The following is a 21888-nucleotide window of genomic DNA, read 5'->3' as shown; positions in this document are numbered from 1 at the left end:
ACTATTGTGGAGAATGAACCTCTCAGAAAAATAACATCAAAGCAGGATTGAGTCATGGAACAAAAATTGCGAGAATATTTGGGAATTTTTGTGTAGGTTTTAGGGGAGCATGGCAGCAGCCTGTGGTCAGACCATGGGGAGGCCCTCTGTGTTGGTCTGCTGCAGAGAGCCTTTGGAGAGAGACTCTGAGGTTTGTCTTTTTAACTTCACCTCTTGTTTTTCTGACCCAAGGTCATACTATATATAGTGTAATGTAATTTCTTTTTCTACATTTCTCTATTTTTTTAATTTCAGAAATATGCTTTATTCATAGAAATCTTTGGTACCTGTACAGTTGATGATGCCATTCAGATTTATACTGTCTTTACATTCAGAGAACAGATTGAGTCATTGGTATTTACAATTCTGTATGTTAACCATCCAGCTTCTTGGCATTTAGCTGGAGGCGTCAGCAGAGCCCAATTAGTAAGTGGGCCTCCCGTTATTCTTTGGCAGAAGGACCTTACACAGTGATCTTTCCCCACTGCGCTTTGGCAGCAGCTGCCCCAAGCTTCAGTGCATTCCTCAGCACATAGTCCTGGACCTTGGAATGTGCCAGTCTGCAACACTCAGTCAGGGTAAACTCCTTCACCTGGAAGACCAGCAAGTTTCGGGCAGACCAATGAGTGTCTTTCACCGAGTGTCTTTCACCGACCGTTGCTCCCATCTGCCCAGTGTCTGCCTCACTTCAGTCTCACACTCTTCCCAAGACTTGGTTCGTGCCCCAGATCCTCCGATCCAAATACTCAGCACTTTCAGGTTATCGGTCCTGACGGTGAAGGGGATAGTCGACCCAATTTCCAAAGAGCATGGCCACGCTCTTGCCTTGATTTACCTTGGTCCCCGAGGCCCATTCAAGCTGGTCACAGATGCACGAGTCTGTGAACTGACAGCTGATCCGAACAGAAAATGGTGACATCATTCATGTACAGGGAGACCTTAACCTGTAGGCCCCCGCTGCCAGGAATAATCACCCCTCTCAGGCTCACATCCTTCCTGATGGACATAGCAAATGGCTCTATACAGCACACAAACAAGGCAGGAGAGAGAGGGTGGCCCTGCCTGACTCTGGATCTGACTGGAAAGCTGGCTAATTCCCACCCTTTGATTGAGACTGCACTGACAATGTTGGTGAACAGCAGTCGGATCCAATTGCAGATACCCTCCCCAAAGCCCATTTTGGAGAGAACATTTCTCATGTATGTGTGCAAAATCCTGTCAAAGGCTTTCTCCTGATCAAGGCTGATGAGACAAGTGTCCACCCCTCTGTCCTGCACATAGGCGATTGTATCCCTGAGGAGTGCGAGACTCTCAGAGATCTTCCTGCCTGGTACAGTGCAGGTTTGGTTGGGGTGAATCACCGATCCCAGAGCAGACCTGACCCAGGTGGCAATGACCTTTGACAAGATATTGTAATCCGCATCTAACAGTGAGGTTGCTTGCCAATTTCTAATTTCCTCCCTCTCCCGCTTCTGCTTGTAGATGAGGGTGATGATGTGTTTCCTCATGGATTCGCTCATGGTACCTGCCAGCAGCAATACTGACATATACCTCCAGTAGGTCCTGGCCAATCAAGTTCCACAGAGCAGAACAGAACTCGACTGGCAAGCCATCGCTTCTGGGTGTTTTATTCTTTTCAAAGGATTGGACGGCTTTGGTCAGCTCATCCAGAGATAGTGGCTGGTCCAGCCTCTCCCATGTTGTGTTGTCTTAGACCTCTATGATGGAGGACAGGAAAAACTGGGAGGCCACGCTGTCAGTTGGCTTTGGGTCATACAGACTGGCATAGAAGTATTTGCTGATCCTTATGATGTCAGCCTGAGATGACCCTACCAAGCCATCTTCTTCCTTCAGGCTGCTGAGCACAGAGTTCTCCTTGTGCATCTTCTGGAAGTAGAAATGTGAGCATGTCTAGCCCTGCTCCACGGAGTGGACCCTGGAGCGGAAGATTATCTTGGAGGCCTCCGAGGCAAGGAGCGAGGCTTGCTAGCCATCCAGCCCCTGGAGGCCCTCCGTGACATCGTCCCCCATCGTCTGCAGCAGGAGCAACTTCTGTATACTTTCTGAGGAATTTGCCTCTCCCTCACCTCCTGAACACCTTTGAGGCTGAAGAACCTCTTGATGTTCCCTTTTACCATTTCCCACCAGTCCACTGAAGACTCAGAGGGGCTTCACGGTTCACCAACCTGTGTAATCTCTCTTGAGCTCCTCAATGTTTCCCGGTCAACAACATTGTGTTCAGCTTCCACGTTCCCTTACCAGCCTGTTGCTTGTTCTGTAGGTGATAGTCAGCCAGCAGGAGGCAGTGGATAGAGAAAAACACTGGCTTGACAATGGTGGATCTGACTGAGAATGCTCTGGACTCAAACAGGTAATCTATCCTTGTGCGGATAGATCCGTCTACCCGTGACCAGGTGTATCTACACTGTGGTTTGTCTGCAAGGGTGCTGAAGACATCATGCAGCTTGGCATCTTTGACCATTTCCATCAGGACTTTGGACGTGGTGTCAAGTTTACTGACCGCCCCCCCCGCCCCCCGCCGGATTGTCCATCTACATCAATGATACAGTTGAAGCCTCCAGCCAGAATGATTGGCCTGGTCATAGCCAGCAATAGTAGAAGCCGCTCACCCTTTCCCGCTGGGGCACACACATTCATTAGTCTCAGGGGAGAGTTTCTATTCATACCATCAGTGAGGAGCAGGTACCTGCCCATCACCTCCTTAACCACGAAGAGGGTGAAGTTGCCACCTCGCAGCAGAATACCCAGACCGAAGGAGTGGTTATCATTGCCACCCCCTGACCAAACTGACAGCCTGTGGGGCCCACTAACTTGACCATCTCCTGCCGCTGCTGAGGTGCGGTATCCAACACACTCCTGCAGAAACAGTACATCTGCTAGGAAGGCCAACGTAGAAACACATTGTGCAGAAGATTTAATGCTACGCACGTAAATACTTGCAATTTTAACCCCCATTTACACTTTATGAGGATACCGTTGTCCATTTACCAAAGGTCCTATCTCTGGGCGGCTGTCTGCATCCCTGTGGTATAGGTGAACTGTTGGACCCTCTCAGGGCTGAGGTAGCTGTCCAGCCCCTGGCTGGGGTCACTTCCTTGCTCTGGTGTCATCGGGCTGAAACCAGGGTCCACACAGTCCAGTTCTGTGTATGACAGAGAGGCTGCCAGAGGATCGTGGTTCTCAGTTACCTGGAGCTGTGGGGCAGTGGGTACCCCCTGGTTCTCATCGGGTTGGGGCTGGGCTTTACCAGTCCTCTTGGAGGGTCTGTTGTTTCTCGGTTGGGGGCACTCCCCTCCTTTTCCCCTATGGCGCCCTGTCTCTTCTTCTGGTGATGACCATCCTTCTGCCTGTCTTCACCATCTGAGGAGCTGCCCATGTCCTCCCCATGCGGCTGTCATTTCCCCCTTTGCTGTGAGGCTTTGGAGGCTTGGCGGGTTCTCCTTTTCCTGTTTTTCACCAGAATCATCTCCTCCTCCTCCATCTCCATCTCCACCATCTCCATCTCCATCATCATCATCATCTCCATTGCTTCCAAATGTCCAATTGGAGCTGGGGTCAGCTGCTGTACCTCCATGCTGGCTGTCGTCTGCTCCATTCCAGTCCATCCCTCCTTCTGGGTGCTGCCTGGCTCTGTTCCCCTGCTGGATGGTGGTACCTTGCTGATCTTTGGTGGTCCATGGCTCACGTTGCCACCTCTCGGGCCATCTGAGTTTACGTGCCACCGCCCCCCCCCCCCCCCACGCCCTTGGCAGGCCTTGTACGTGTGGCCTGCTTCTCCACACAGGTTCCAGCTCTTGGACTCCTTATAGTCGTTGGTCAGGTGACCTTCCTGATGGAATTCCTACAGCTGTTCATCTTACATTCCGTTGCCATGTGCCCTGCCCTTTTGCTCTACACTCTAGGCTGCCCTGCATATCTCAGGTAGCCCCTCCAGTTGTGAAGCTGGAGGATGGGTGGAGGATGTTCCCACTGGCGTCCACCTTCAGAGTCACCTTGACCTGCCACTTGATCGTCCAGATTCTGATCGGGTCCACAACGTCAGCGCTGTCTCCTTCCACCTGCACATATCTTCCATCGGCTGCTGTGATGTGTGGGTTTAACATATGGATTGTAACAACCTGACTCCTCTGTGCAGGGAGAACACGCAACGGCACCGCAGACAGGATAGAGAACAGAGCCTCCCCTTCTTTGTCTTTGAATACCTTCTCTATTCTGTAGCTAAGGTGGCTCTGTAAGTGACAACTTATGAACTTTTCACTGTACCCAATAGAGTACATGTGACAATAAAGTTAATTCAATTCAATTCAAGTCAAAACTCTAATCTCAAATGGTTGAAAAAAAAGTTGGAAAACTTAATAATTGGCATAAAGTGTACTATGACAACCAATGGTGCTTGTCAATGGGTAAAAATGTGGTAGATACCTAATTGTTTAAGTGTATCCAGTAAATGACTTCAGCACCTTCTGTGCAACTCCTCGTGACTAAAGGGCCCAGTGTATGTGATTGCTGTGCTCATATGGAAGTTCATAGTGTTATAGGTGCTCAAGAGAGTTCTGTACCTGTGGCACCTTGGGCCTTCCTTTGCGTGTATTGAACATTATGGATTTGGTGTAGATTGTCCTGAACCAAATTCCAGTTGATCAGCTGCACTGCTTTTCTCTGTGGTGGAGGTCTGAACTTCACAAGTTTGAGAGACTCTTTTATTGGGTCTTTTTTATTACTTGTACTGAACTCCTTGACGTTCTTGATGGAAAGAGGCAAAAGGCTGCTAAACCCAGGATTCTCTTCATGCAGCCTTAGACTGCACTTCTAATGCCTCCAGGAAGTTTTGTCTTCAATTCTTCCAGATCCCAGGGCCTTTGTTCAATATATCCCAAATTTCACTGTTCCCAATACAATGGGAACCTCCTCTCAGAACTTGGTTCCTGGAATTACTGTCTAAATGCAGCCTGAACAGAAAGTCTCTATCCCAGAACATCAGGCCTGCAATGCTAACAAATTAGTATCTATGGTAATACTATTTGATGAGACTCATCTCTTTATAGAATATCCAATTCACTGTGAGCAGTACCTTAGATTTGCATTTCAACAAAGTCATGCAGTTTTCATAAAAAATATTTAAATGCATACTGAAATATTTATCTTAGAATGACATTTATTTCTCCCCTTTGGGATCTCTAAATGGTTCATTCACTTTTGATTTTCCTCTGGGTAATTTGCCACTTCCACTTCCTTATGTCTTCTCTGATGGATCAGTAACATTTGTATAGGAAGCCTTTCTTTATGATCTATGAATGTGCCAACTCAAGATCGAGTTTCAGGTGAGAAATTTCAGCTACATTGTCAAGTGTGTGAGATTAACGAGGAAAGGCAATGTAGACTAAATTGTACCATATTAAATGGGGTCCAGGAACAGAGAGACTGAGGCCGATGTGCACAAGTTACTAAAGGTGACAGGGAACATTGGTAACATTGTTTTTAAAAAAATACAGGAATGTTAAAAGCATGGGACCAGATTTTCACTATCGATGTGGGTAGCTGGAGTCAGGACTACTAGATTGGTAGTGGAGAAGACAGATTGCAATTATGTGAAGAAAGTAGAAACATTCTGTGAGTCTGGGATTGTTCTTTTCATAGTAGAAATAATTAAAGGGAAATTTAATAGAAGTACTTAAAATTGAGGGATTTTAATACTGGCGGGCAGGTCAGTAACTATAGGATACAGATTTACAGTCATAAAAGAACCCAAGACGAAACATAGAAAAACATTTTTGTGTAGACCATAGATATGATCTGTAAATTACTGTCTCAAAGAGCAGTGGAAGAAGATTTAGTTGTAAATTCCAAAAAGGAATTGGATGTATATTTGAAGAAAAGAAAACTATGCAACACTATGGAGAAGGAGTTAGGAATTGAACTAATTATAAACTCTTTCATAGAGCTCGCCCGGGGATGATGGGCCAAAGACTTTCTACGGTGGATGATGCTGCTCTACGTTTGAGATAAGCCAGACCTAGTCTTGTGTAATCAGCTAAAGTTGAGGTGCGTAATGAACTGGCTGGCAAGGGGAGCACATTCCCACGGGGAAAAAAGGAAGATTTTAATGGTTTGCAGTGCACTATGGTGTCATTGTTGAACATAAAATCGAGGTTGCTGTTGCAGAGGATATTGTCACTGCTTCCGGTAACGTGCTAAGTATCATATGTATTTAGTTCAGTTTCTGATAACGGTGAGCTGTGCATGTTGAAATAATTTGCTGAGGATTTAATTAAATGTAGGCATTTTAATTGTTTTAACCACATCCTGGAAACAAGCTCCAGAGTAATACTCCTAATGTAATCAAAATGGAACATTTAATTAATTCACTATTGTAAATATATTCAAAATAATGTCAGATTGGATCCTTTTCCTGTCACATTGATAATCTAACTTTAATGAATTGTTGCTTTTGTCAGAGGTCAGAATTGATAATAAAACTTATTTCTTAAGGCAAACTGTTTTAATCATTTCCTGTGTTGCGTCCCTAAACAATCAACAATTTCCATTTTTTGGTGCTCATTTTCCCCCACATGTAGTACTTTTAACTTCTGAGCTTAATTGAATTTCAAGTTTTATTCCTTCAATATTCTTACTGTTATCTAATGCTGCCATCACTGAACACTCCCCCATCCCATCACTACCATAAACATCCTGAAATCATCTTAGATTTATCTGAAGCAACCATATAAATACTGTCATTACAAGAGCATGTTAGAGCCTGTGAATTCTGCAGTGAGCCACTCACCTCTTGACTCCCTGAAGCCTTTTCATCATCAGTTTAGCAAAAATCACGAGTGCATTGAATGCTTGCGACTTGCTGCTATGAATGCAGATCCAACAAAACTCTTAAGAAGTTCAAACTCATCCAGGACAACAAAACCTGCTTGACCTGCACTTCTTCCACCACTACTGGCATTGTAGCAGCCCTGTGTATCATTTACAAGTTGCACTGAAGAAACACATCAAAGCTTAATGTGAGCCACCTATAGGAGGACAGCAGGCGTCTGGGACCACAGCCAACTGTGAGCTTCGTCCAATCTCCATACTAAGTAAAAGGGTAAGAAACTATTCCAATCACTGGGCCAAAGTCCTTGAACTCCCTTTCTAAAAGTGGTGGGAGAAATACCAACACTGCAGAGACTGAAGTGATTCACTAATATCATCTCAAGGGCAATTAGGGATTAGCGAAAGTGCTGACCTTGACAATAATGCTTACAACCCAGAAATAAGCAAGAGAATTGTAACAGTTACTCTTGCATCTTTCTAACCAAAAATAGCAAAATTGGTGCCTTTATTAATGTTTGTGGTGACCATTGATACAACCATTGATACAGTGCAAGAGGGCACCCAGGAACAGATTCACCTGTTACATGTACTTGGTGTTTTCAATACAGTTTAATATTAACACCAATTTTGATTTTTTATGTCTGTGGCACTTTAGATTTTATTGTTAAGTCCAAAAGTTGAGAGTGTATTGATAATAAATGAGCTTAAGTGGTGGTGGCTCATTTACTAATACTGTAGAATTATAATGCATGTGTAAGTGACCTGTATTTTTTCAATAATTGTCCTAGATCCATTATGAGGCCATTAAAAAGAACATTGGTTGCAGGTTTCCCAATATCAATGTGTGTTTGATGATGTCCTCACAGGCTTTAATCTCACTCGCTCCTGCCATCTCAGGATCATGTGATCCGGTGCACCAACTGCCTTGGTATCTCCTTCTTTTTGAATTCTTGGTTGCAACCCATCAGGTCCAGGCGACTTAGGTTCCAGTGATTCCCTTTTGGTTCCTTTTAATTTTTATCATTAAAGAATGAGAGAAGCAAGAATATGTTGTGGAACTAGAGGCAACCTTTTTATAGGAAGGATAGGTTCAGCACCAGGCAGCCAGCCAGTTAGGCCTAGTAAGAACTCTGTTGATAATCGTTAAATGTGGCTGACTGGCAGCTCTCTGTTGGCTTGCAGTTTATCAATGGAATAAGAGATAATTAAAGTATCTGGATTGGTCATCTACAGGGAAACTGGAGAGGACAAGCACACTCTGCATGTCAGGATGCAGGTACAACCAAAGGTTGATCTGTACTGATAGATCTCCCTCACCTCACTCCCAGCCACCTCACCAGCCCCTGTTCCCATTCCCCATAATTGAGTGGAGTGCCTGTTTATTCCTTTGAAGAAGTAACAAAGAGAATTAATGAGGGCTGAGCGGTGGACATGATCTATATGGACTTCAGTAAGGCATTCAACAAGGTTCTTCATGGGAGACTCCTTAGAAAGGTTAGATCTCATGGAGTACAAGGAGAACTAGCCATTTGGATACAGAACTGTCTCGAAGGTAGAAGACAGGGGGGTGGTGATGGAGGTTTGTTTTTCAGATTAGAGGCCTGTGACCAGTGGAGTGCCACAAGGATCGGTGCTGGATCCACTACTTTTCGTTATTTATGTAAATGATTTGGATATGGACATAGGAGGTATAGTTAATAAGTTTGCTGATGACACCAAAATTGGAGGTATGGTGGACAGCGAAGAAGGTTACCTCAGATTACAACGAGATCTTGTTCAGATGGACCAGTGGGCTGAGGAGTGGCAGATGGAGTTTCATTTAGAGAAATGCGAGGTGCTACATTTTGGGAAAGCAAATCTTAGTAGGACTAATACTCCTAATGGTAAGGTCTTAGGATGTGTTGCTGAATAAAAAGACCTTGGCATACAAGTTCATAGCTCCTTGAAAGTAGAGTGGCAGTTAGATAGGATAGTGAAGAAGGCGTTTGGTATGCTTACATTTATTGATCAGAGTATTGAGTACAGGAGTTGGGAGGTCAAATTGTTGACTGTACAGGATGTTGGTTAGGCCACTTTTGGAATATTACATGCAATTCTGGTCTCCTTCCAATCGGAAGAATGTGGTGAAGCTTGAAAGGGTTCAGAAAACATTTACAAGGATATTGCCATGGTTGGAGGATTTGAGCTGTAGGGAGAGGGTTGAATAGGCTGGGATTGTTTTCCCTGGAGCTGAGGGGTGACCTTGTAGCGGTTTATAATATCATGAGCGGCATGGATAGGATAAGTAGACAAAGTCTTTTCCCTGGGGTGGGGTAGTCCAAGACTAGAGGGCATAGGTTTAGGGTGAGAGGGGACAGATATAAAAGATACCTGAGGGGCAGTCTTTTCACACAGAAGGTGGTACCGTGTATGGAATGAGCTGCAAGAGGAAGTGGTGGAGGCTGGTATAATTGCAGCATTTAAAAGGCATCTAGATGGGTATCTGAATAGGAAGGCTTTGGAGGGATATGGGCCAGGTACTGGCAAATGGGACTAGACTAGGTGAGGATATCTGGTTAGCGGGAAGAAGTTGGACTAAAGAGTCTATTTCCGTGCTGCACATCTCTATGACTCTATGGTTTTTAACATTTTTGACCTAGTTGGTTGAAGGGCATTTTATGTTGAAGCATGCTCTCAGTTACTAATCCTTTCCTGTAACTGATGGCTCCTCACAAGCTGGAAGACCTCTGATTGCTGCTTCAGTTTTGAGAAGCTGCCTACAAGCTTTATCAGACAGGAAATTTTTCTCCATGCCGATTAAGGTGTTTCCATAGTCAAATTCCAATGAATGACTGTTTTCCCCTGCAAAGGGGATTTGTGATCTGGAAACAATTCTGTGACCCACTTGCAAGACAAAATGTCAGTCCAGAGTGATGGTGAAGTTCTTTTTGGCAGTAGTTAGTTAATTTGGATATGATGTTACAGGAGCAGTATGAACCTGCTCACAATGTATCTGTGTTCCATCCAGATATTCAGGGTGGATGCTATTGTGGAATATTTTTCTTTATAACTTCATTCAGCAATATAGTTATTCATGGAAAAGCTGTCATGTTGGACTTATGGAGGCTGATTGGCCTTCCTTGGTTGATGGATCCATACTTGCTTATAGGTGCACATTAACCTTGAAAGCAGACCATATCCTGTTACAAAGCTGGAAGTAAATAATAGACTACTAGTGATTTGCTACCAGAAAACCAAGATTTCTTGTGGCTTTGTGGCATGAAATTGTAATTTCAAAGATGAAAATACCTCCTGTTGAGAAATTGTATAATGATCCCAAAATTGAATGTTACAGGAAAAAAAAAGGTATCAAATAGTTCAATATGACCTGTGCCATCGAAATAAGTCATTTTATACCAGACTTGTGAATGCATCATTTTGGTTTGGCTCGTTTAGTTTAAGCATGCAACCTAACACATGTGCAGGTTGGAGGCCTGTTTCAGACACATTTACCTAATTGGTCTGTGCGTGACCACTTCATCATCATGCATACTGCCACTGACAGCAACTTACGTTTATACAGCAACTGTAATATAATTAAATGTCTCAACATGCTTCACAGAAGCATTATCAAACAGGGTTTGACACTGAGTCACATAAGGAAATACTAAGGCTTTTGCTTCAAAGCTTGGTCAATGTTCTGAGGATCACTTTAAAGGAAGAGAGAGAAGAAGCCAGGAAATTCAGGGAACAAATCCCAAGACCTTCGCATCTAGGCAGCTCAAGGCATGTCTATCCATGCTGAAGTGATTTGGACACAGGACATGCAAGAGGGCTGAATTGGAGGAACGCAGAGCTATTGGATGGTGCTGGGCTGCAGGAAGTTAGAGAGATAAGAATGGGACATGGAAGGGTTTGAAAACAAGAGTGAGAATTTTAAAATGGGGCTTTGCCAGTACAGGAGCCAATGCAAACCAGAAAGCACAGGATTGATGGATAAACACTTGTTGGAACTTAGGAAACAGAGACAATAGACAATAGACAATAGGTGCAGGAGTAGGCCATTCTGCCCTTCGAGCCTGCACCACCATTCATTATGATCATGGCTGATCATCCTCAATCAGTATCCTGTTCCTGCCTTATCTCCAAAACCCTTGATTCCACTATCCTTGAGGGCTCTATCCAACTCTTTCTTAAACGAATCCAGAGATTGGGCCTCCACTACCTTCTGGGGCAGAGCATTCCACCACACCCACCACTCTCTGGGTGAAGAAGTTTCTCCTAATCTCTGTCCTAAATGGCCTACCCCTTATTTTTAAGCTGTGTCCTCTGGTTCGGGACTCACCCATCAGCGGAAGCATGTTTCCTGCCTCCAGAATGTCCAATCCTTTAGTAATCTTATACGTCTCAATCAGATACCCTCTCAGTCTTCTAAACTCAAGGGTAGACAAGCCTAGTCGCTCCAATCTTTCAACATAAGATAGTCCCGCCACTTAAGGAATTGACCTCGTGAACCTACGCTGCACTCCCTCAATAGCCAGAATGTCTTTCCTCAAATTTGGAGACCAGAGCTGTACACAATATTCCAGGTGTGGTCTCACCAGGGCCCTGTACAGCTGCAGAAGATCCTCTTTGCTTCTATACTCAATCCTGTTGTTATGAAGGCCAGCATGCTATTAGCTTTCTTCACTACCTGCTGTACCTGCATGCTTGCCTTCATTGACTGGTGTACAAGAACACCCAGATCTCTTTGTACGGCCCCTTTATCTAACTTGACTCCATTTAGGTAGTAATCTGGCTTCCTGTTCTTGCCACCAAAGTGGATAACCATACACTTATCCACATTAAACTGCATCTGCCATGCATCTGTCCACTCACCTAACCTGTCCAGGTCACCCTGTAATCTCCTAACATCCTCCTCACATTTCACCCTGCCACCCAGCTTTGTATCATCAGCAAATTTGCTAATGTTATTACTAATACCATCTTCTATATCATTACTATATATTGTAAAAAGCTGTGGTCCCAGCACTGATCCCTGCGGTACCCCACTGGTCACCGCCTGCCATTCCGAAAGGGAGCCGTTTATCACTACTCTTTGTTTCCTGTCAGCCAACCAATTTTCAATCTAAGTCAGTACTTTGCCCCCAATACCATGCGCCCTAATTTTGCTCACTAACCTCCTATGTGGGACTTTATCAAAGGCTTTCTGAAAGTCCAGGTACACTACATCTACTGGATCTCCCTTGTCCATCTTCAGAGTTACATCCTCAAAAGATTCCATAAGATTAGTCAAGCATGATTTCCCCTTCATAAATCCATGTTGACTCTGACCTATCCTGTTACTGCTATCCAGATGTTTTGTAATTTCATCCTTTATAATTGACTCCAGCATCTTACCCACCACTGAGGTCAGACTAACTGGTCTATAATTTCCTGCTTTCTCTCTCACTCCCTTCTTAAAAAGTGGTACAACATTAGCCACCCTCCAATCCGCAGGAACTGATCCTGAATCTATCGAACTCTGGAAAATAATCACCAACGCATCCATGATTTCTAGAGCCACCTCCTTCAGTACCCTGGGATGTAGACCATCCGGCCCCGGGGACTTATCAACCTTCAGACCTAACAGTCTCTCCAACACCAATTCCTGGCAAATATAAATTCCCTTCAGTTCAGGCCCTTCAGCCACTGTCACCTCTGGGAGATTGCTTGTTCTTCCCCAGTGAACATAGATCTGAAGTACCAATTCAATTCTTCTGCCATTTCTTTGTTCCCCGTAATATATTCCCCTGTTTCTGTCTTCAAGGGCCCAATTTTAGTCTTAACCATTTTTTCCCCTTCACATACCTAAAAAAGCTTTTACTATCCTCCTTTATATTTTTGGCCAGTTTACCTTCGTACCTCATTTTTTCTCTGCATATTTCCTTCTTAGTAATCCTCTGTTGTTCTTTAAAAGCTTCATTTTCCCACTCATTTTTGCCATGTTATACTTTTTCTCTTTTGACTTTATATGTTTCTTAACGTCCCTCATCAGCCATGGCCACCCCTGCACCTCCTAGGATCTTTCTTCCTTTTTTGGAATGAACTGATCCTGCATCTTCTGCATTATCCCCAAAAATATCTGCCATTGTTCCTCCACTGTCATCCCTGCTAAGGTATTGCACCATTGAACTTTGGCCCGCTCCTCCCTCATAGCTCCATAGTTCGCTTTATTCAACTGAAATATTGTCACTACTGATTGTACCCTCTCCCTTTCAAATTGCAGATTGAATTATGTATTGTATTATGGTCACTACCTCCTAATGGCTCCTTCACTTCAAGGTCCCTGATCAATTCTGGTTCGTTGCACAATACCAGATCCAGAATTGCCTTCTCCCTGGTAGGCTCCAGCACCAGCTGTTCTAAGAATCCATCTCGGAGGCACTCCACAAAGTCTCTTTCTTGAGGTCCAATACCATCCTGATTCTCCCAGTCTACCTGCATGTTGAAATCCCCCATAACAACTGTAGTAACATCTTTTCAGCTTCTTATTCAACTTACACCCTACGTCCATACTACTGTTTGGGGGCCTGTAGATAACCCCCAAGGAGGTCTTTCTACCCTTAGAATATCTCAGCTCTATCCATACTGACTCTACATCCCCTGATTCTAGGTCCCCCCGCGCAAGGGACTGAATATCATCCCTTACCAACAGGGCCACCCCACCCCCTCTGCCCGTCAGTCTGTCCTTACGATAGCACATATAGCCTTGAATATTCATTTCCCAGGCCCTGTCCACTTGAAGCCAAGTCTCAGTTATCCCCACAATATCGTAGCTGCCAATTTCCAAAAGAGCCTCAAGCTCATCCATCTTATTTCTAATACTTCGTGCATTCATATATAGTATTTTTAATTTGTTACTGCCCTCACCCTTCCTTTCGACCCCTATTTCACTCAGTGTTACATCATGAACCCTTTGAGAGTTTTGGATGAGCTCCCGTATATGGAGGCTGGAAAATGGGTCAGTTTCCAAAGTGCTCAGTAACCTCACAGTGACCATTGGAGATATATTTTCATTATTTTCTACAGTGTTGTGTGCTCCACATTAAAACTGGAGTCTGTTGACTGTTATTTAGTGGGACGCTTGAGAAGCCCTCAAGAAAGTAGAGAGATTCTGTTCAGTCCCCCATTCAAACAATTTCAGAAACATGATGTTCAAGTGTAGGGAAACTGCTTGCCAGTTGAATAATTTTTATTTTATTATAAACATTGAACTGCAGTGTTTCACAATGTTGAATTAGGATATTGTAAAGGTTTATCAGAAAGGTACCAAGATGATTCTCATGCTAAATGTGAGTATTGATTTACCTTGTTTTAAGCAAAGTTTGAACATTAGGCTGGAAGTCACACTGAGTGATGCCATCAAATGAGTACATGAAATGTTTGTGGAGGATTGCTGTTTTAGGAAATGTTACACTGCAGTTGTGGTAGACCAAAATAGGAGAGGGAAAGGAATAGCAGGATCTGTGAAGAGGATTCAAGGAAGTAGAGTGGGTGGAACCTTAATATGAAGCACAACACCTGCGCAGATGAATTGGGCTGAATGGCCTGTTACTGTGCTGTAAATTGTCAGCTATGTAATTTTGATAATTGAAGCATGTAATTCCGAAGCCCATGCTTTTGATCTGTTTGAACCTTACATTTAATTTAGTTTATTTTTTACCAATTGCAAATATAAGTACTGCTACACTTCGAATATAAATATCCAATAATTTATTTTATATTTATATATGGGATCTGAACAAATGCCAAGGATCAGATTGTGTTCATACCCTGCATATGATTCACCCTAGGGGGTCCACCATGATTTAAACAGCAACTTTTCAAACTTGACATTTAATCCTTGTCTATAAATCACTCAAGACCTATTATTCATTATTATAAGGGCACAGTATTTTTTTTATTATGAATAAAATGAAATACAAATGCAGTGAAATATGTAATGGCATTTCTACAGATTTCTCAATACTGGCCTGCGTGCTTTCCCAGCTACAAATAACAGAAAAGTGCAACAGACGGGACTGTATTATATCTGAAAAAGAGAAAAAAGAAGTTAAAAAATTGGTGTTTCTTTTTAAAAAAAGCAAAACATATATGAACATATCTTTAGATTTGAAATATGGTCCAGCAGTTGTATAGTGCCTTTAGACAGTTGTGTATGAATAATACAGTTCATTTCCTTGTTGTTATATGTTATGCCCACTGTTTCTCCCTTTGAAAATTGTTTGGAAAACTGCATCATCACGATCTGATTAATATCTCCTCAGGTACTCATTCCCACAATGTAACAAGACCAATACTTTCCAAAAGCTTTTTTCTTAATGTATCAAAATTTTCTGCGCACTTTAGAATTTGCAGTGCATTTTTGACATATGAGAGCAGATAACTTTTTTGATAATCATTTGACAAAGAGAATAAAGAATTGGGTGTCTCGAGCAAGGATGGCATTTATTGCCAGCATTAGCTGCCCTTGAGAAGGTGATGCTTCTTGCACTGTGTGTTTAGGTACACTCACAGTGCTGGTAAATAAGGAATTCCAGGACTGACATTGCAACACTCAAAGACAGGCAATATATTTCCAAGTTAGGATGGTATATAACTCTGAGGATAGCTTGAAGGTGGTGCTGCTCCCATTGGTATCAATTCAGGAAAAGTCAGTCAATGGAATAATTTTCAGTGATCAGTTGATGGGAGTAATCTACTCTTTGTACACGGCCAGATATATCTTCCATTGATTTCAGGCAAGCTTTACAATGACTGGATAATCTGCCCCAATAGATTAATGTGTACCAGTTGAAGAGAAAACATAAGACCATAAGACTTGGGAGCAGTATGAGGCCATTCAGCCCAAGGAGTCTGCTCAGCCATTCAAAACCTCCCTCCCTAAGACCCAATGCCTCTCTACATTTAGAGTACTCTTTAAAACCAGCTTCTTTGGACATTGTGCACAAACATATCATTTTGTGACTTATGCTCGAGTGAAGTGTTTAAGTACAGTGAAGTGAATAAAATTTGCTATATAAATGTAACAACATTGTATTGTTTCTTCTAGGGGTAGTTGTTTGAGGAGAGGTAGGCAGGTGATTGATGGGAACAGGTTTGCTAGCCTTGCCCTAGTTGTCCAGGAAGGAGAGTAGAGCTGAGCTGGGGCATACACTTTTCATTGTATTTTGTAATAAGATACATATTTAAATAAATAAATAATTAAAATCAAATATTGCCTTCCTGAACCGGAGAACAATGCATTTTGCCATGGCAATCAAGATGTTGGTGTTAACAACATCTGGAAAATAAATCATCCAAGACCACCAACCTAAGAGGGTAATCTGAAATGAAAGGAAGAAATAGAAAGGGAAGTGACAAAGGGATCAGTGGAAATATCCACTACAGATGAATTGCACAGTTTATGTTCACCAGTTTCACAGAAGTGAAGCCCCACCTTGATCTCTTCTGAAGTTCTATCCATCTTCAAATTAGAGAATAGCACAGTATGGAAGAAATGCTTTTAGCCTATTGTACTTATCTCAGGAAGAATTTTAATGGAAACCGAAAGGTGAAGATCAGTAATTGTGTAATATTCTTATTTCTCACTCTAGGTTTTACCTTCTCAAAATGATCTTCAACCAGGAATGGTCCTAGTCTTTGAGCTCTTTCTGCTCCACGGAATTAGCACAAGTATTGAACAGCCAGTGGGATGGGGTGCGTTTCCCATCTGCAACAGCCAGTTGGAGATTTTGCAAGGAAAATACAAATGTCCCCTTTTAAGAGGACACAGGGACTCCAAAATAGATGAATTCCGAAAAATTGAAGACCTTATATCATCAGATATAGATCACTGGCTGAGTAACCTCTATTTTCAGGTACAGCATTATGAAAATGGTAATTGAAATTCTTTGGAGTTCCATCTCAGTAGCAAGCATATCACCGACATATTCACATGTCTAACAACTGATGTACTTCAGTTGCTGTCATCATAGTACATTATTCCTTATAGTGTGTGGTAACATTTCACTTCCATTGCTCAATCGATATGGTCTGTGTGCCTTCAGAGTTTCCTGTAAAGTGGGAGTTGTATAAGGCAGACCAATATTAAGTTCCCTCTTTATTGTTTCTCAGTCCTCCAGGGAGAACAAAGGAAAAATGGAGCATATAGTAGTTGTGTCAGGTTGTGTATTCCCACAGCTCTGCTGCAGGAATCCCAATGAATCCCCCCAAGAAACATGTCTGGATCTGAGCATGGAGCTACTTTGGAGCTAGGTCCAATTATCAATATGATGTTATTAAGGCAGGAGTGGGGATTTTCGGCCTCTAACTTTATCCTTGGAGTGCCCAAATGGAGAGGTATTGGCAAAAAAGAATTTGGGACAGATGTTGTATAGATACACTTTATAGAGTGTTCAGCCTATCATTCTGGTCCATTCCTCCTTGAGATGAAACATACCTCCCACTATGAACTTACATTAGTTGAGTTAATCTGAATAAATAAAGGATTCAGTATAAGGAGTTGGGAAAACTTGTGACCTAATGGAGATATCCAAAATAATGAGGGATTTTAATAGAGCAGTTCATTGTTTCCTTTGCAAAATAAGCCACCAAGAGGGTGCTTCACTGTAGCAAATTTCTCTGATCATTGTGAAGAAGCTGAAATTGTTTGTGTGAGCAATATAGGTTTTGTGTGGTGCTTAATTCATCTATAGTTTGTGTTATTACTTTCCTGAGTGGCAGCTTGGAATGGTTATAAAGCGGTGGAGTTAAATCACTCACTGGCCTGGCCATGCTTGTGAAGGAGTTTATCTGAAAATCACCTTGTGTCATGTAACACAATTTTGCCATAGCCTCTCTTGTGAATCTGGAGTGCAGCATTCACAAATTGGGGTACATATGTTTCTTTGAGTGTCACCCCGGAGTCTTGAGTACAAAATCTCGACTGATTTGTACTTCTATTTGTTATTTGTAAGTAATAGAGATTAAGGAAAATGGATTCTGTTTACTTATAAATCTCATTCAAATTTATTTAACACCTCATATTACAGCTAACAGTTTCACATAACTATGCATGCACCTAGGATATATTGTTTGCTTTTGCTGAATTGGACTTCTTTACAAAGTGGTTTTTTATGTGCTTTCATCCTGGTCCTTGGCTTATTAACATGGTTACTTCGATAAGCAACCTCTTAAAGCAATTATACAATGCTGATGTTCTAGTGCAGTATTGAAGAAGTGCTGGATTCTCACCCCCTCAGGTACAAAGATCTTGCATTGCTATTTTGTTGAATGAAAATATTGTCCGAACTAATGTTTATCACTCAGTCATCATCGCTAAACAAAATAGATAATCTGCTCATTTAAAATTGTTGTTTGTAAGAGGCGACTGTGCACACTTTTTCAATGTTCCAGCAACATCTGCACTTAAGAAATACTTCATTGGCTATGAAGCACTTCGCAATATACCAAAGTTGTGAAAATTTCTATTTTAAGCCAAGTCTTTTATACTTATTGGATGCATTCAAAACAGATCTGTGTACCCTAATGTAGGTGTTAGTTCCCTCTACTCCCCACAGCCTTGGTCTTCCTTTTCTGGAGAATATACATATATGAGGGATTCCTGTATGCTGTTATTAGGGTTCTAACTGGGAAAATAGCAATGCTGATGCAATTGACTGAAAATGGCTATTGGTGTCATGAGCCAACTAAAATAATAGGAAAAAATAGTTTTTAAATTTTCAGTCCTTTCCTCTTCTAAAACTCTTACAATCTGCATTTGCAAGTGGCAATGTTCCCAGCAACATTTGGCAGCCATTGTTTCTGGGCAGCCATGTGGGAAATCATGTGCAAACTAGGGCATTGATATACTTCAGTCTTCATTTACATAGATCCAAATATCTGGTGTTACTGGCATCTTTGAAAACTGCAATAGGAAAGCTGAACAAAAAGAATCTGATACAAAAACAGAAACTGCTGGAAAAACTCAGCAGGTCTGGCAACATCTGTGGAGAGAAAGCAGAGCTAACATTTTTCAGTTCATTTTTTTGTTTAATGGAGAATCTGATATCACTTATCTCTGCTCCTTCTTGTTGATAGTGCCTAAGTGATGCCCATTTATTAGATTTGGGCAACCTCCAAGAATTTGTCAGGTGAGATAATGAAAGTTGAAAGAAGGATGGGAAGTGGGGAAGCTGGATAGAGATGGGAAGAATATGTTCAACAATGCAGAGTTTTGAGTGGACCCAATAGTCCTTCTGTACTTCATGAGAATAAAACTTCAGTTTCATCCAGGTTGGTTTTGGACTTGAATGTAAATGTGTTATGAGGCAAGACTGTGGATTTCAATCAGTTTAACTGAGGATCATTTAATTCAGTTGTCTGATGTGAATTAAAACTCAGATTCAAGGGGTGAAAGGCCACTATTGTAAACCATTACACCATTTAGTTCCTATCCCCGTGATGATTAGCACGTAAAAGATAGAGCATTCACTATTCTAAATCAATACCAATATATTTAATATATGAATATTACACAGAGAACATATGAATTAGTTTAAATGAGCTAATTATCATTGAAACAAATATGTAATCTATCAAATTTATATCTTATAAAGATTAAAGATTTTAATAAGAAGAAATCAAATTAACATAATGTAATGACTTCTATTGATCAGTGATGAACTGTGTACCATAAAGGCTTGTGTATTGGTGCCATCCTAATAAAGATTTGTCATGTACATTAGCAGGTAAAAATAATGACTGCAGATGCTGGAAACCAGATTCTGGATTAGTGGTGCTGGAAGAGCACAGCAGTTCAGGCAGCATCTGAGGAGCAGTAAAATCGACGTTTCGGGCAAAAGCCTTTCATCAGGAATAAATTGCTGATGAAAGGCTTTCGCCCGAAACGTCGATTTTACTGCTCCTCGGATGCTGCCTGAACTGCTGTGCTCTTCCAGCACCACTAATCCAGAATCCATGTACATTAGCAGGCAGACCCAGGAAGAAAAGATGGAATCACACTTCCAAGCTGATAGGTCGTGACAATTTAGATTTTCTGGGTGGGTGGGATTTAATGCCCTCCTTCCCAGTGGGTTTGGTGGTGATTGATGGATTGATTTATTGTCACATTTATCTAAGTATAGTGAAAATCTTTGTTTACGAGTAGTACAGGCAGATCATAGCAAGGCCATACATATCATAGGGTAAACAAAACAAGACACAGACATACAAATTGCTTTGCACTGGGTGAGTACTAGGCAAGGATCAACATTAACAAGATCAATGTTATTTAAAATTAGAGAGTACATTCATCAGTCTAATAACAGCAGGGAAGGCGCTGTTCTTGAACCTGTTGGTGCGTGTGTACAAGCTTCTGTATCTTCTGCCTGATGGCAGAGGTTGTAGTAGAGCATTGCCAAGATGTGATGGGTCTTTGATGACGTTGGCAGCCTTTCTGCGGCAGCGAACCATGTAAATGGAGTCCATGAATGGGAGGTTGGTTTTCGTGATGGTCGGTGCTGTGTACACAGCATTCTGTAGTTTCCTACAGTCCTAGGCAGAGCAGTTGGTATAGCAGGCCATTATGCACCCAGATTGTGTGCTTTCTGTGGTGCATCTGCAGAAGTTGTGAGAGTCCTTACGGATATGCCAAATTTCCTGAGGAAGAAGAGGCATTGTCGTGCCTTCTTGACCATTATATCTATGTGGAAAGTCTTGGACAGACCGTTGGTTAACATCACTCTTAGGAACTTGATGTTCTTGACCCTCTGAACCTTAGCTCTGTTGATGTAGATGGGGGCATGTTCTGCTCCCTTCTTTCTGAAGTCAATAATAAGTTCTTTAGTTTTGCCAACACTGAGAGAGAGGTTGTTCTCGTTTCACCATGTCACCAAGCCCTCTGCGGTGTACTTAACATAAGAACTTCGAGCCTGCTCTGCCATTTAATAAGATCATGGCTGATCGTTTTGTGGCCTCACCTCCACTGAGCTGTCTTCTCACCATAACCCTTAATTCCTTAATTGTTCAAAAAATATCTACCTTAGCTTTAAAAACATTTTACTAAATTAGCACCAACTACTTCATTGGGCAGGGAATTCCATATATTCACAACCCTCTGGGTGAAGAAGTTCCTCCTCAATTCAGTCCTAAATCTGCTTCCACTAATTTTGAGGCTATGCCCTCTTGTCCTAGTTTCACCTGCCAGTAGAAACATCCTCTCCACATCCATCTCATCTATTCCCTTTATAATTTTATGTTTTCACAAGATTCTCCCCTCATTCGTCTGAATTCCAATGAATATAATCCCAGTCTACTCAGTCTCTCCTCATAAGCCAACCCCCTCAAATCTGGAATCAACCTAGTGAACCTCCTGTGCACCCCCTCTAGTGTCAATGCATCCTTTCTCAAGTAAGGAGACCAAAACTGCATACAATACTCTAGATGTGGCCTCACCAACACCCTATACAGCTGCAACATAACGTCCCTGCTTTTAAACTCAATCCATTTAGCAATGAAGGACAAAATTCCATTTGTCTTCCTAATTATCTGTTGTACCTGCAGACCAACCCTCAGTGATTCATGCACATGGAGACCGAGGTCCCTCTGCATAGCAGCATGTTGCAACTTTTTATCATTCAAGTAATAGTCTTTTTTACTGTTACTCCTACCTAATGGATGCCTTCACATTTATTAATATTGTATTCCGTCTGCCAGACCATTGCCCACTCACTTAAAGTATCTATGTCGTCTGCAAAGTTTCACAGTCCTCTGCACACTATGCTCTGCCACTCATCTTAGTGTCATCTGCAAACTTTGACACACTACATGTGTCAAATCATCTATGTAACTTGTGAATAATTGCGATCCCAACACTGATCCTTGAGGCACACCACTAGTTATTGATTGCCAACTAGAATTTATCCCCACTCTTTGCTTCCTGTTATTCAACCAATCCTCTAATCATGCTAATACCCTACCTGTAATGCAATGCATCTTTAT

General features: G+C 42.2%; 1 protein-coding gene across 1 annotated transcript in view; it reads left to right on the top strand.

The window, feature by feature from the left end:
- Positions 1–21888, top strand: part of ofcc1 (orofacial cleft 1 candidate 1) — a 306357-nt gene that overhangs the window by 111885 nt on the left and 172584 nt on the right. The window contains exon 11 of the mRNA XM_072570820.1: positions 16503–16766. Within this exon, the coding sequence (XP_072426921.1) occupies positions 16503–16766 (264 nt within the window). The remainder of the gene's footprint in view (positions 1–16502; positions 16767–21888) is intronic.

The sequence above is a fragment of the Chiloscyllium punctatum genome, chromosome 5 (genome assembly GCF_047496795.1).
Source record: "Chiloscyllium punctatum isolate Juve2018m chromosome 5, sChiPun1.3, whole genome shotgun sequence".
Taxonomy (NCBI): Eukaryota; Metazoa; Chordata; class Chondrichthyes; order Orectolobiformes; family Hemiscylliidae; genus Chiloscyllium; species Chiloscyllium punctatum.
Note: the sequence above shows the minus strand (reverse complement) of the source record. Positions and strands in the feature narration are given on the sequence as shown.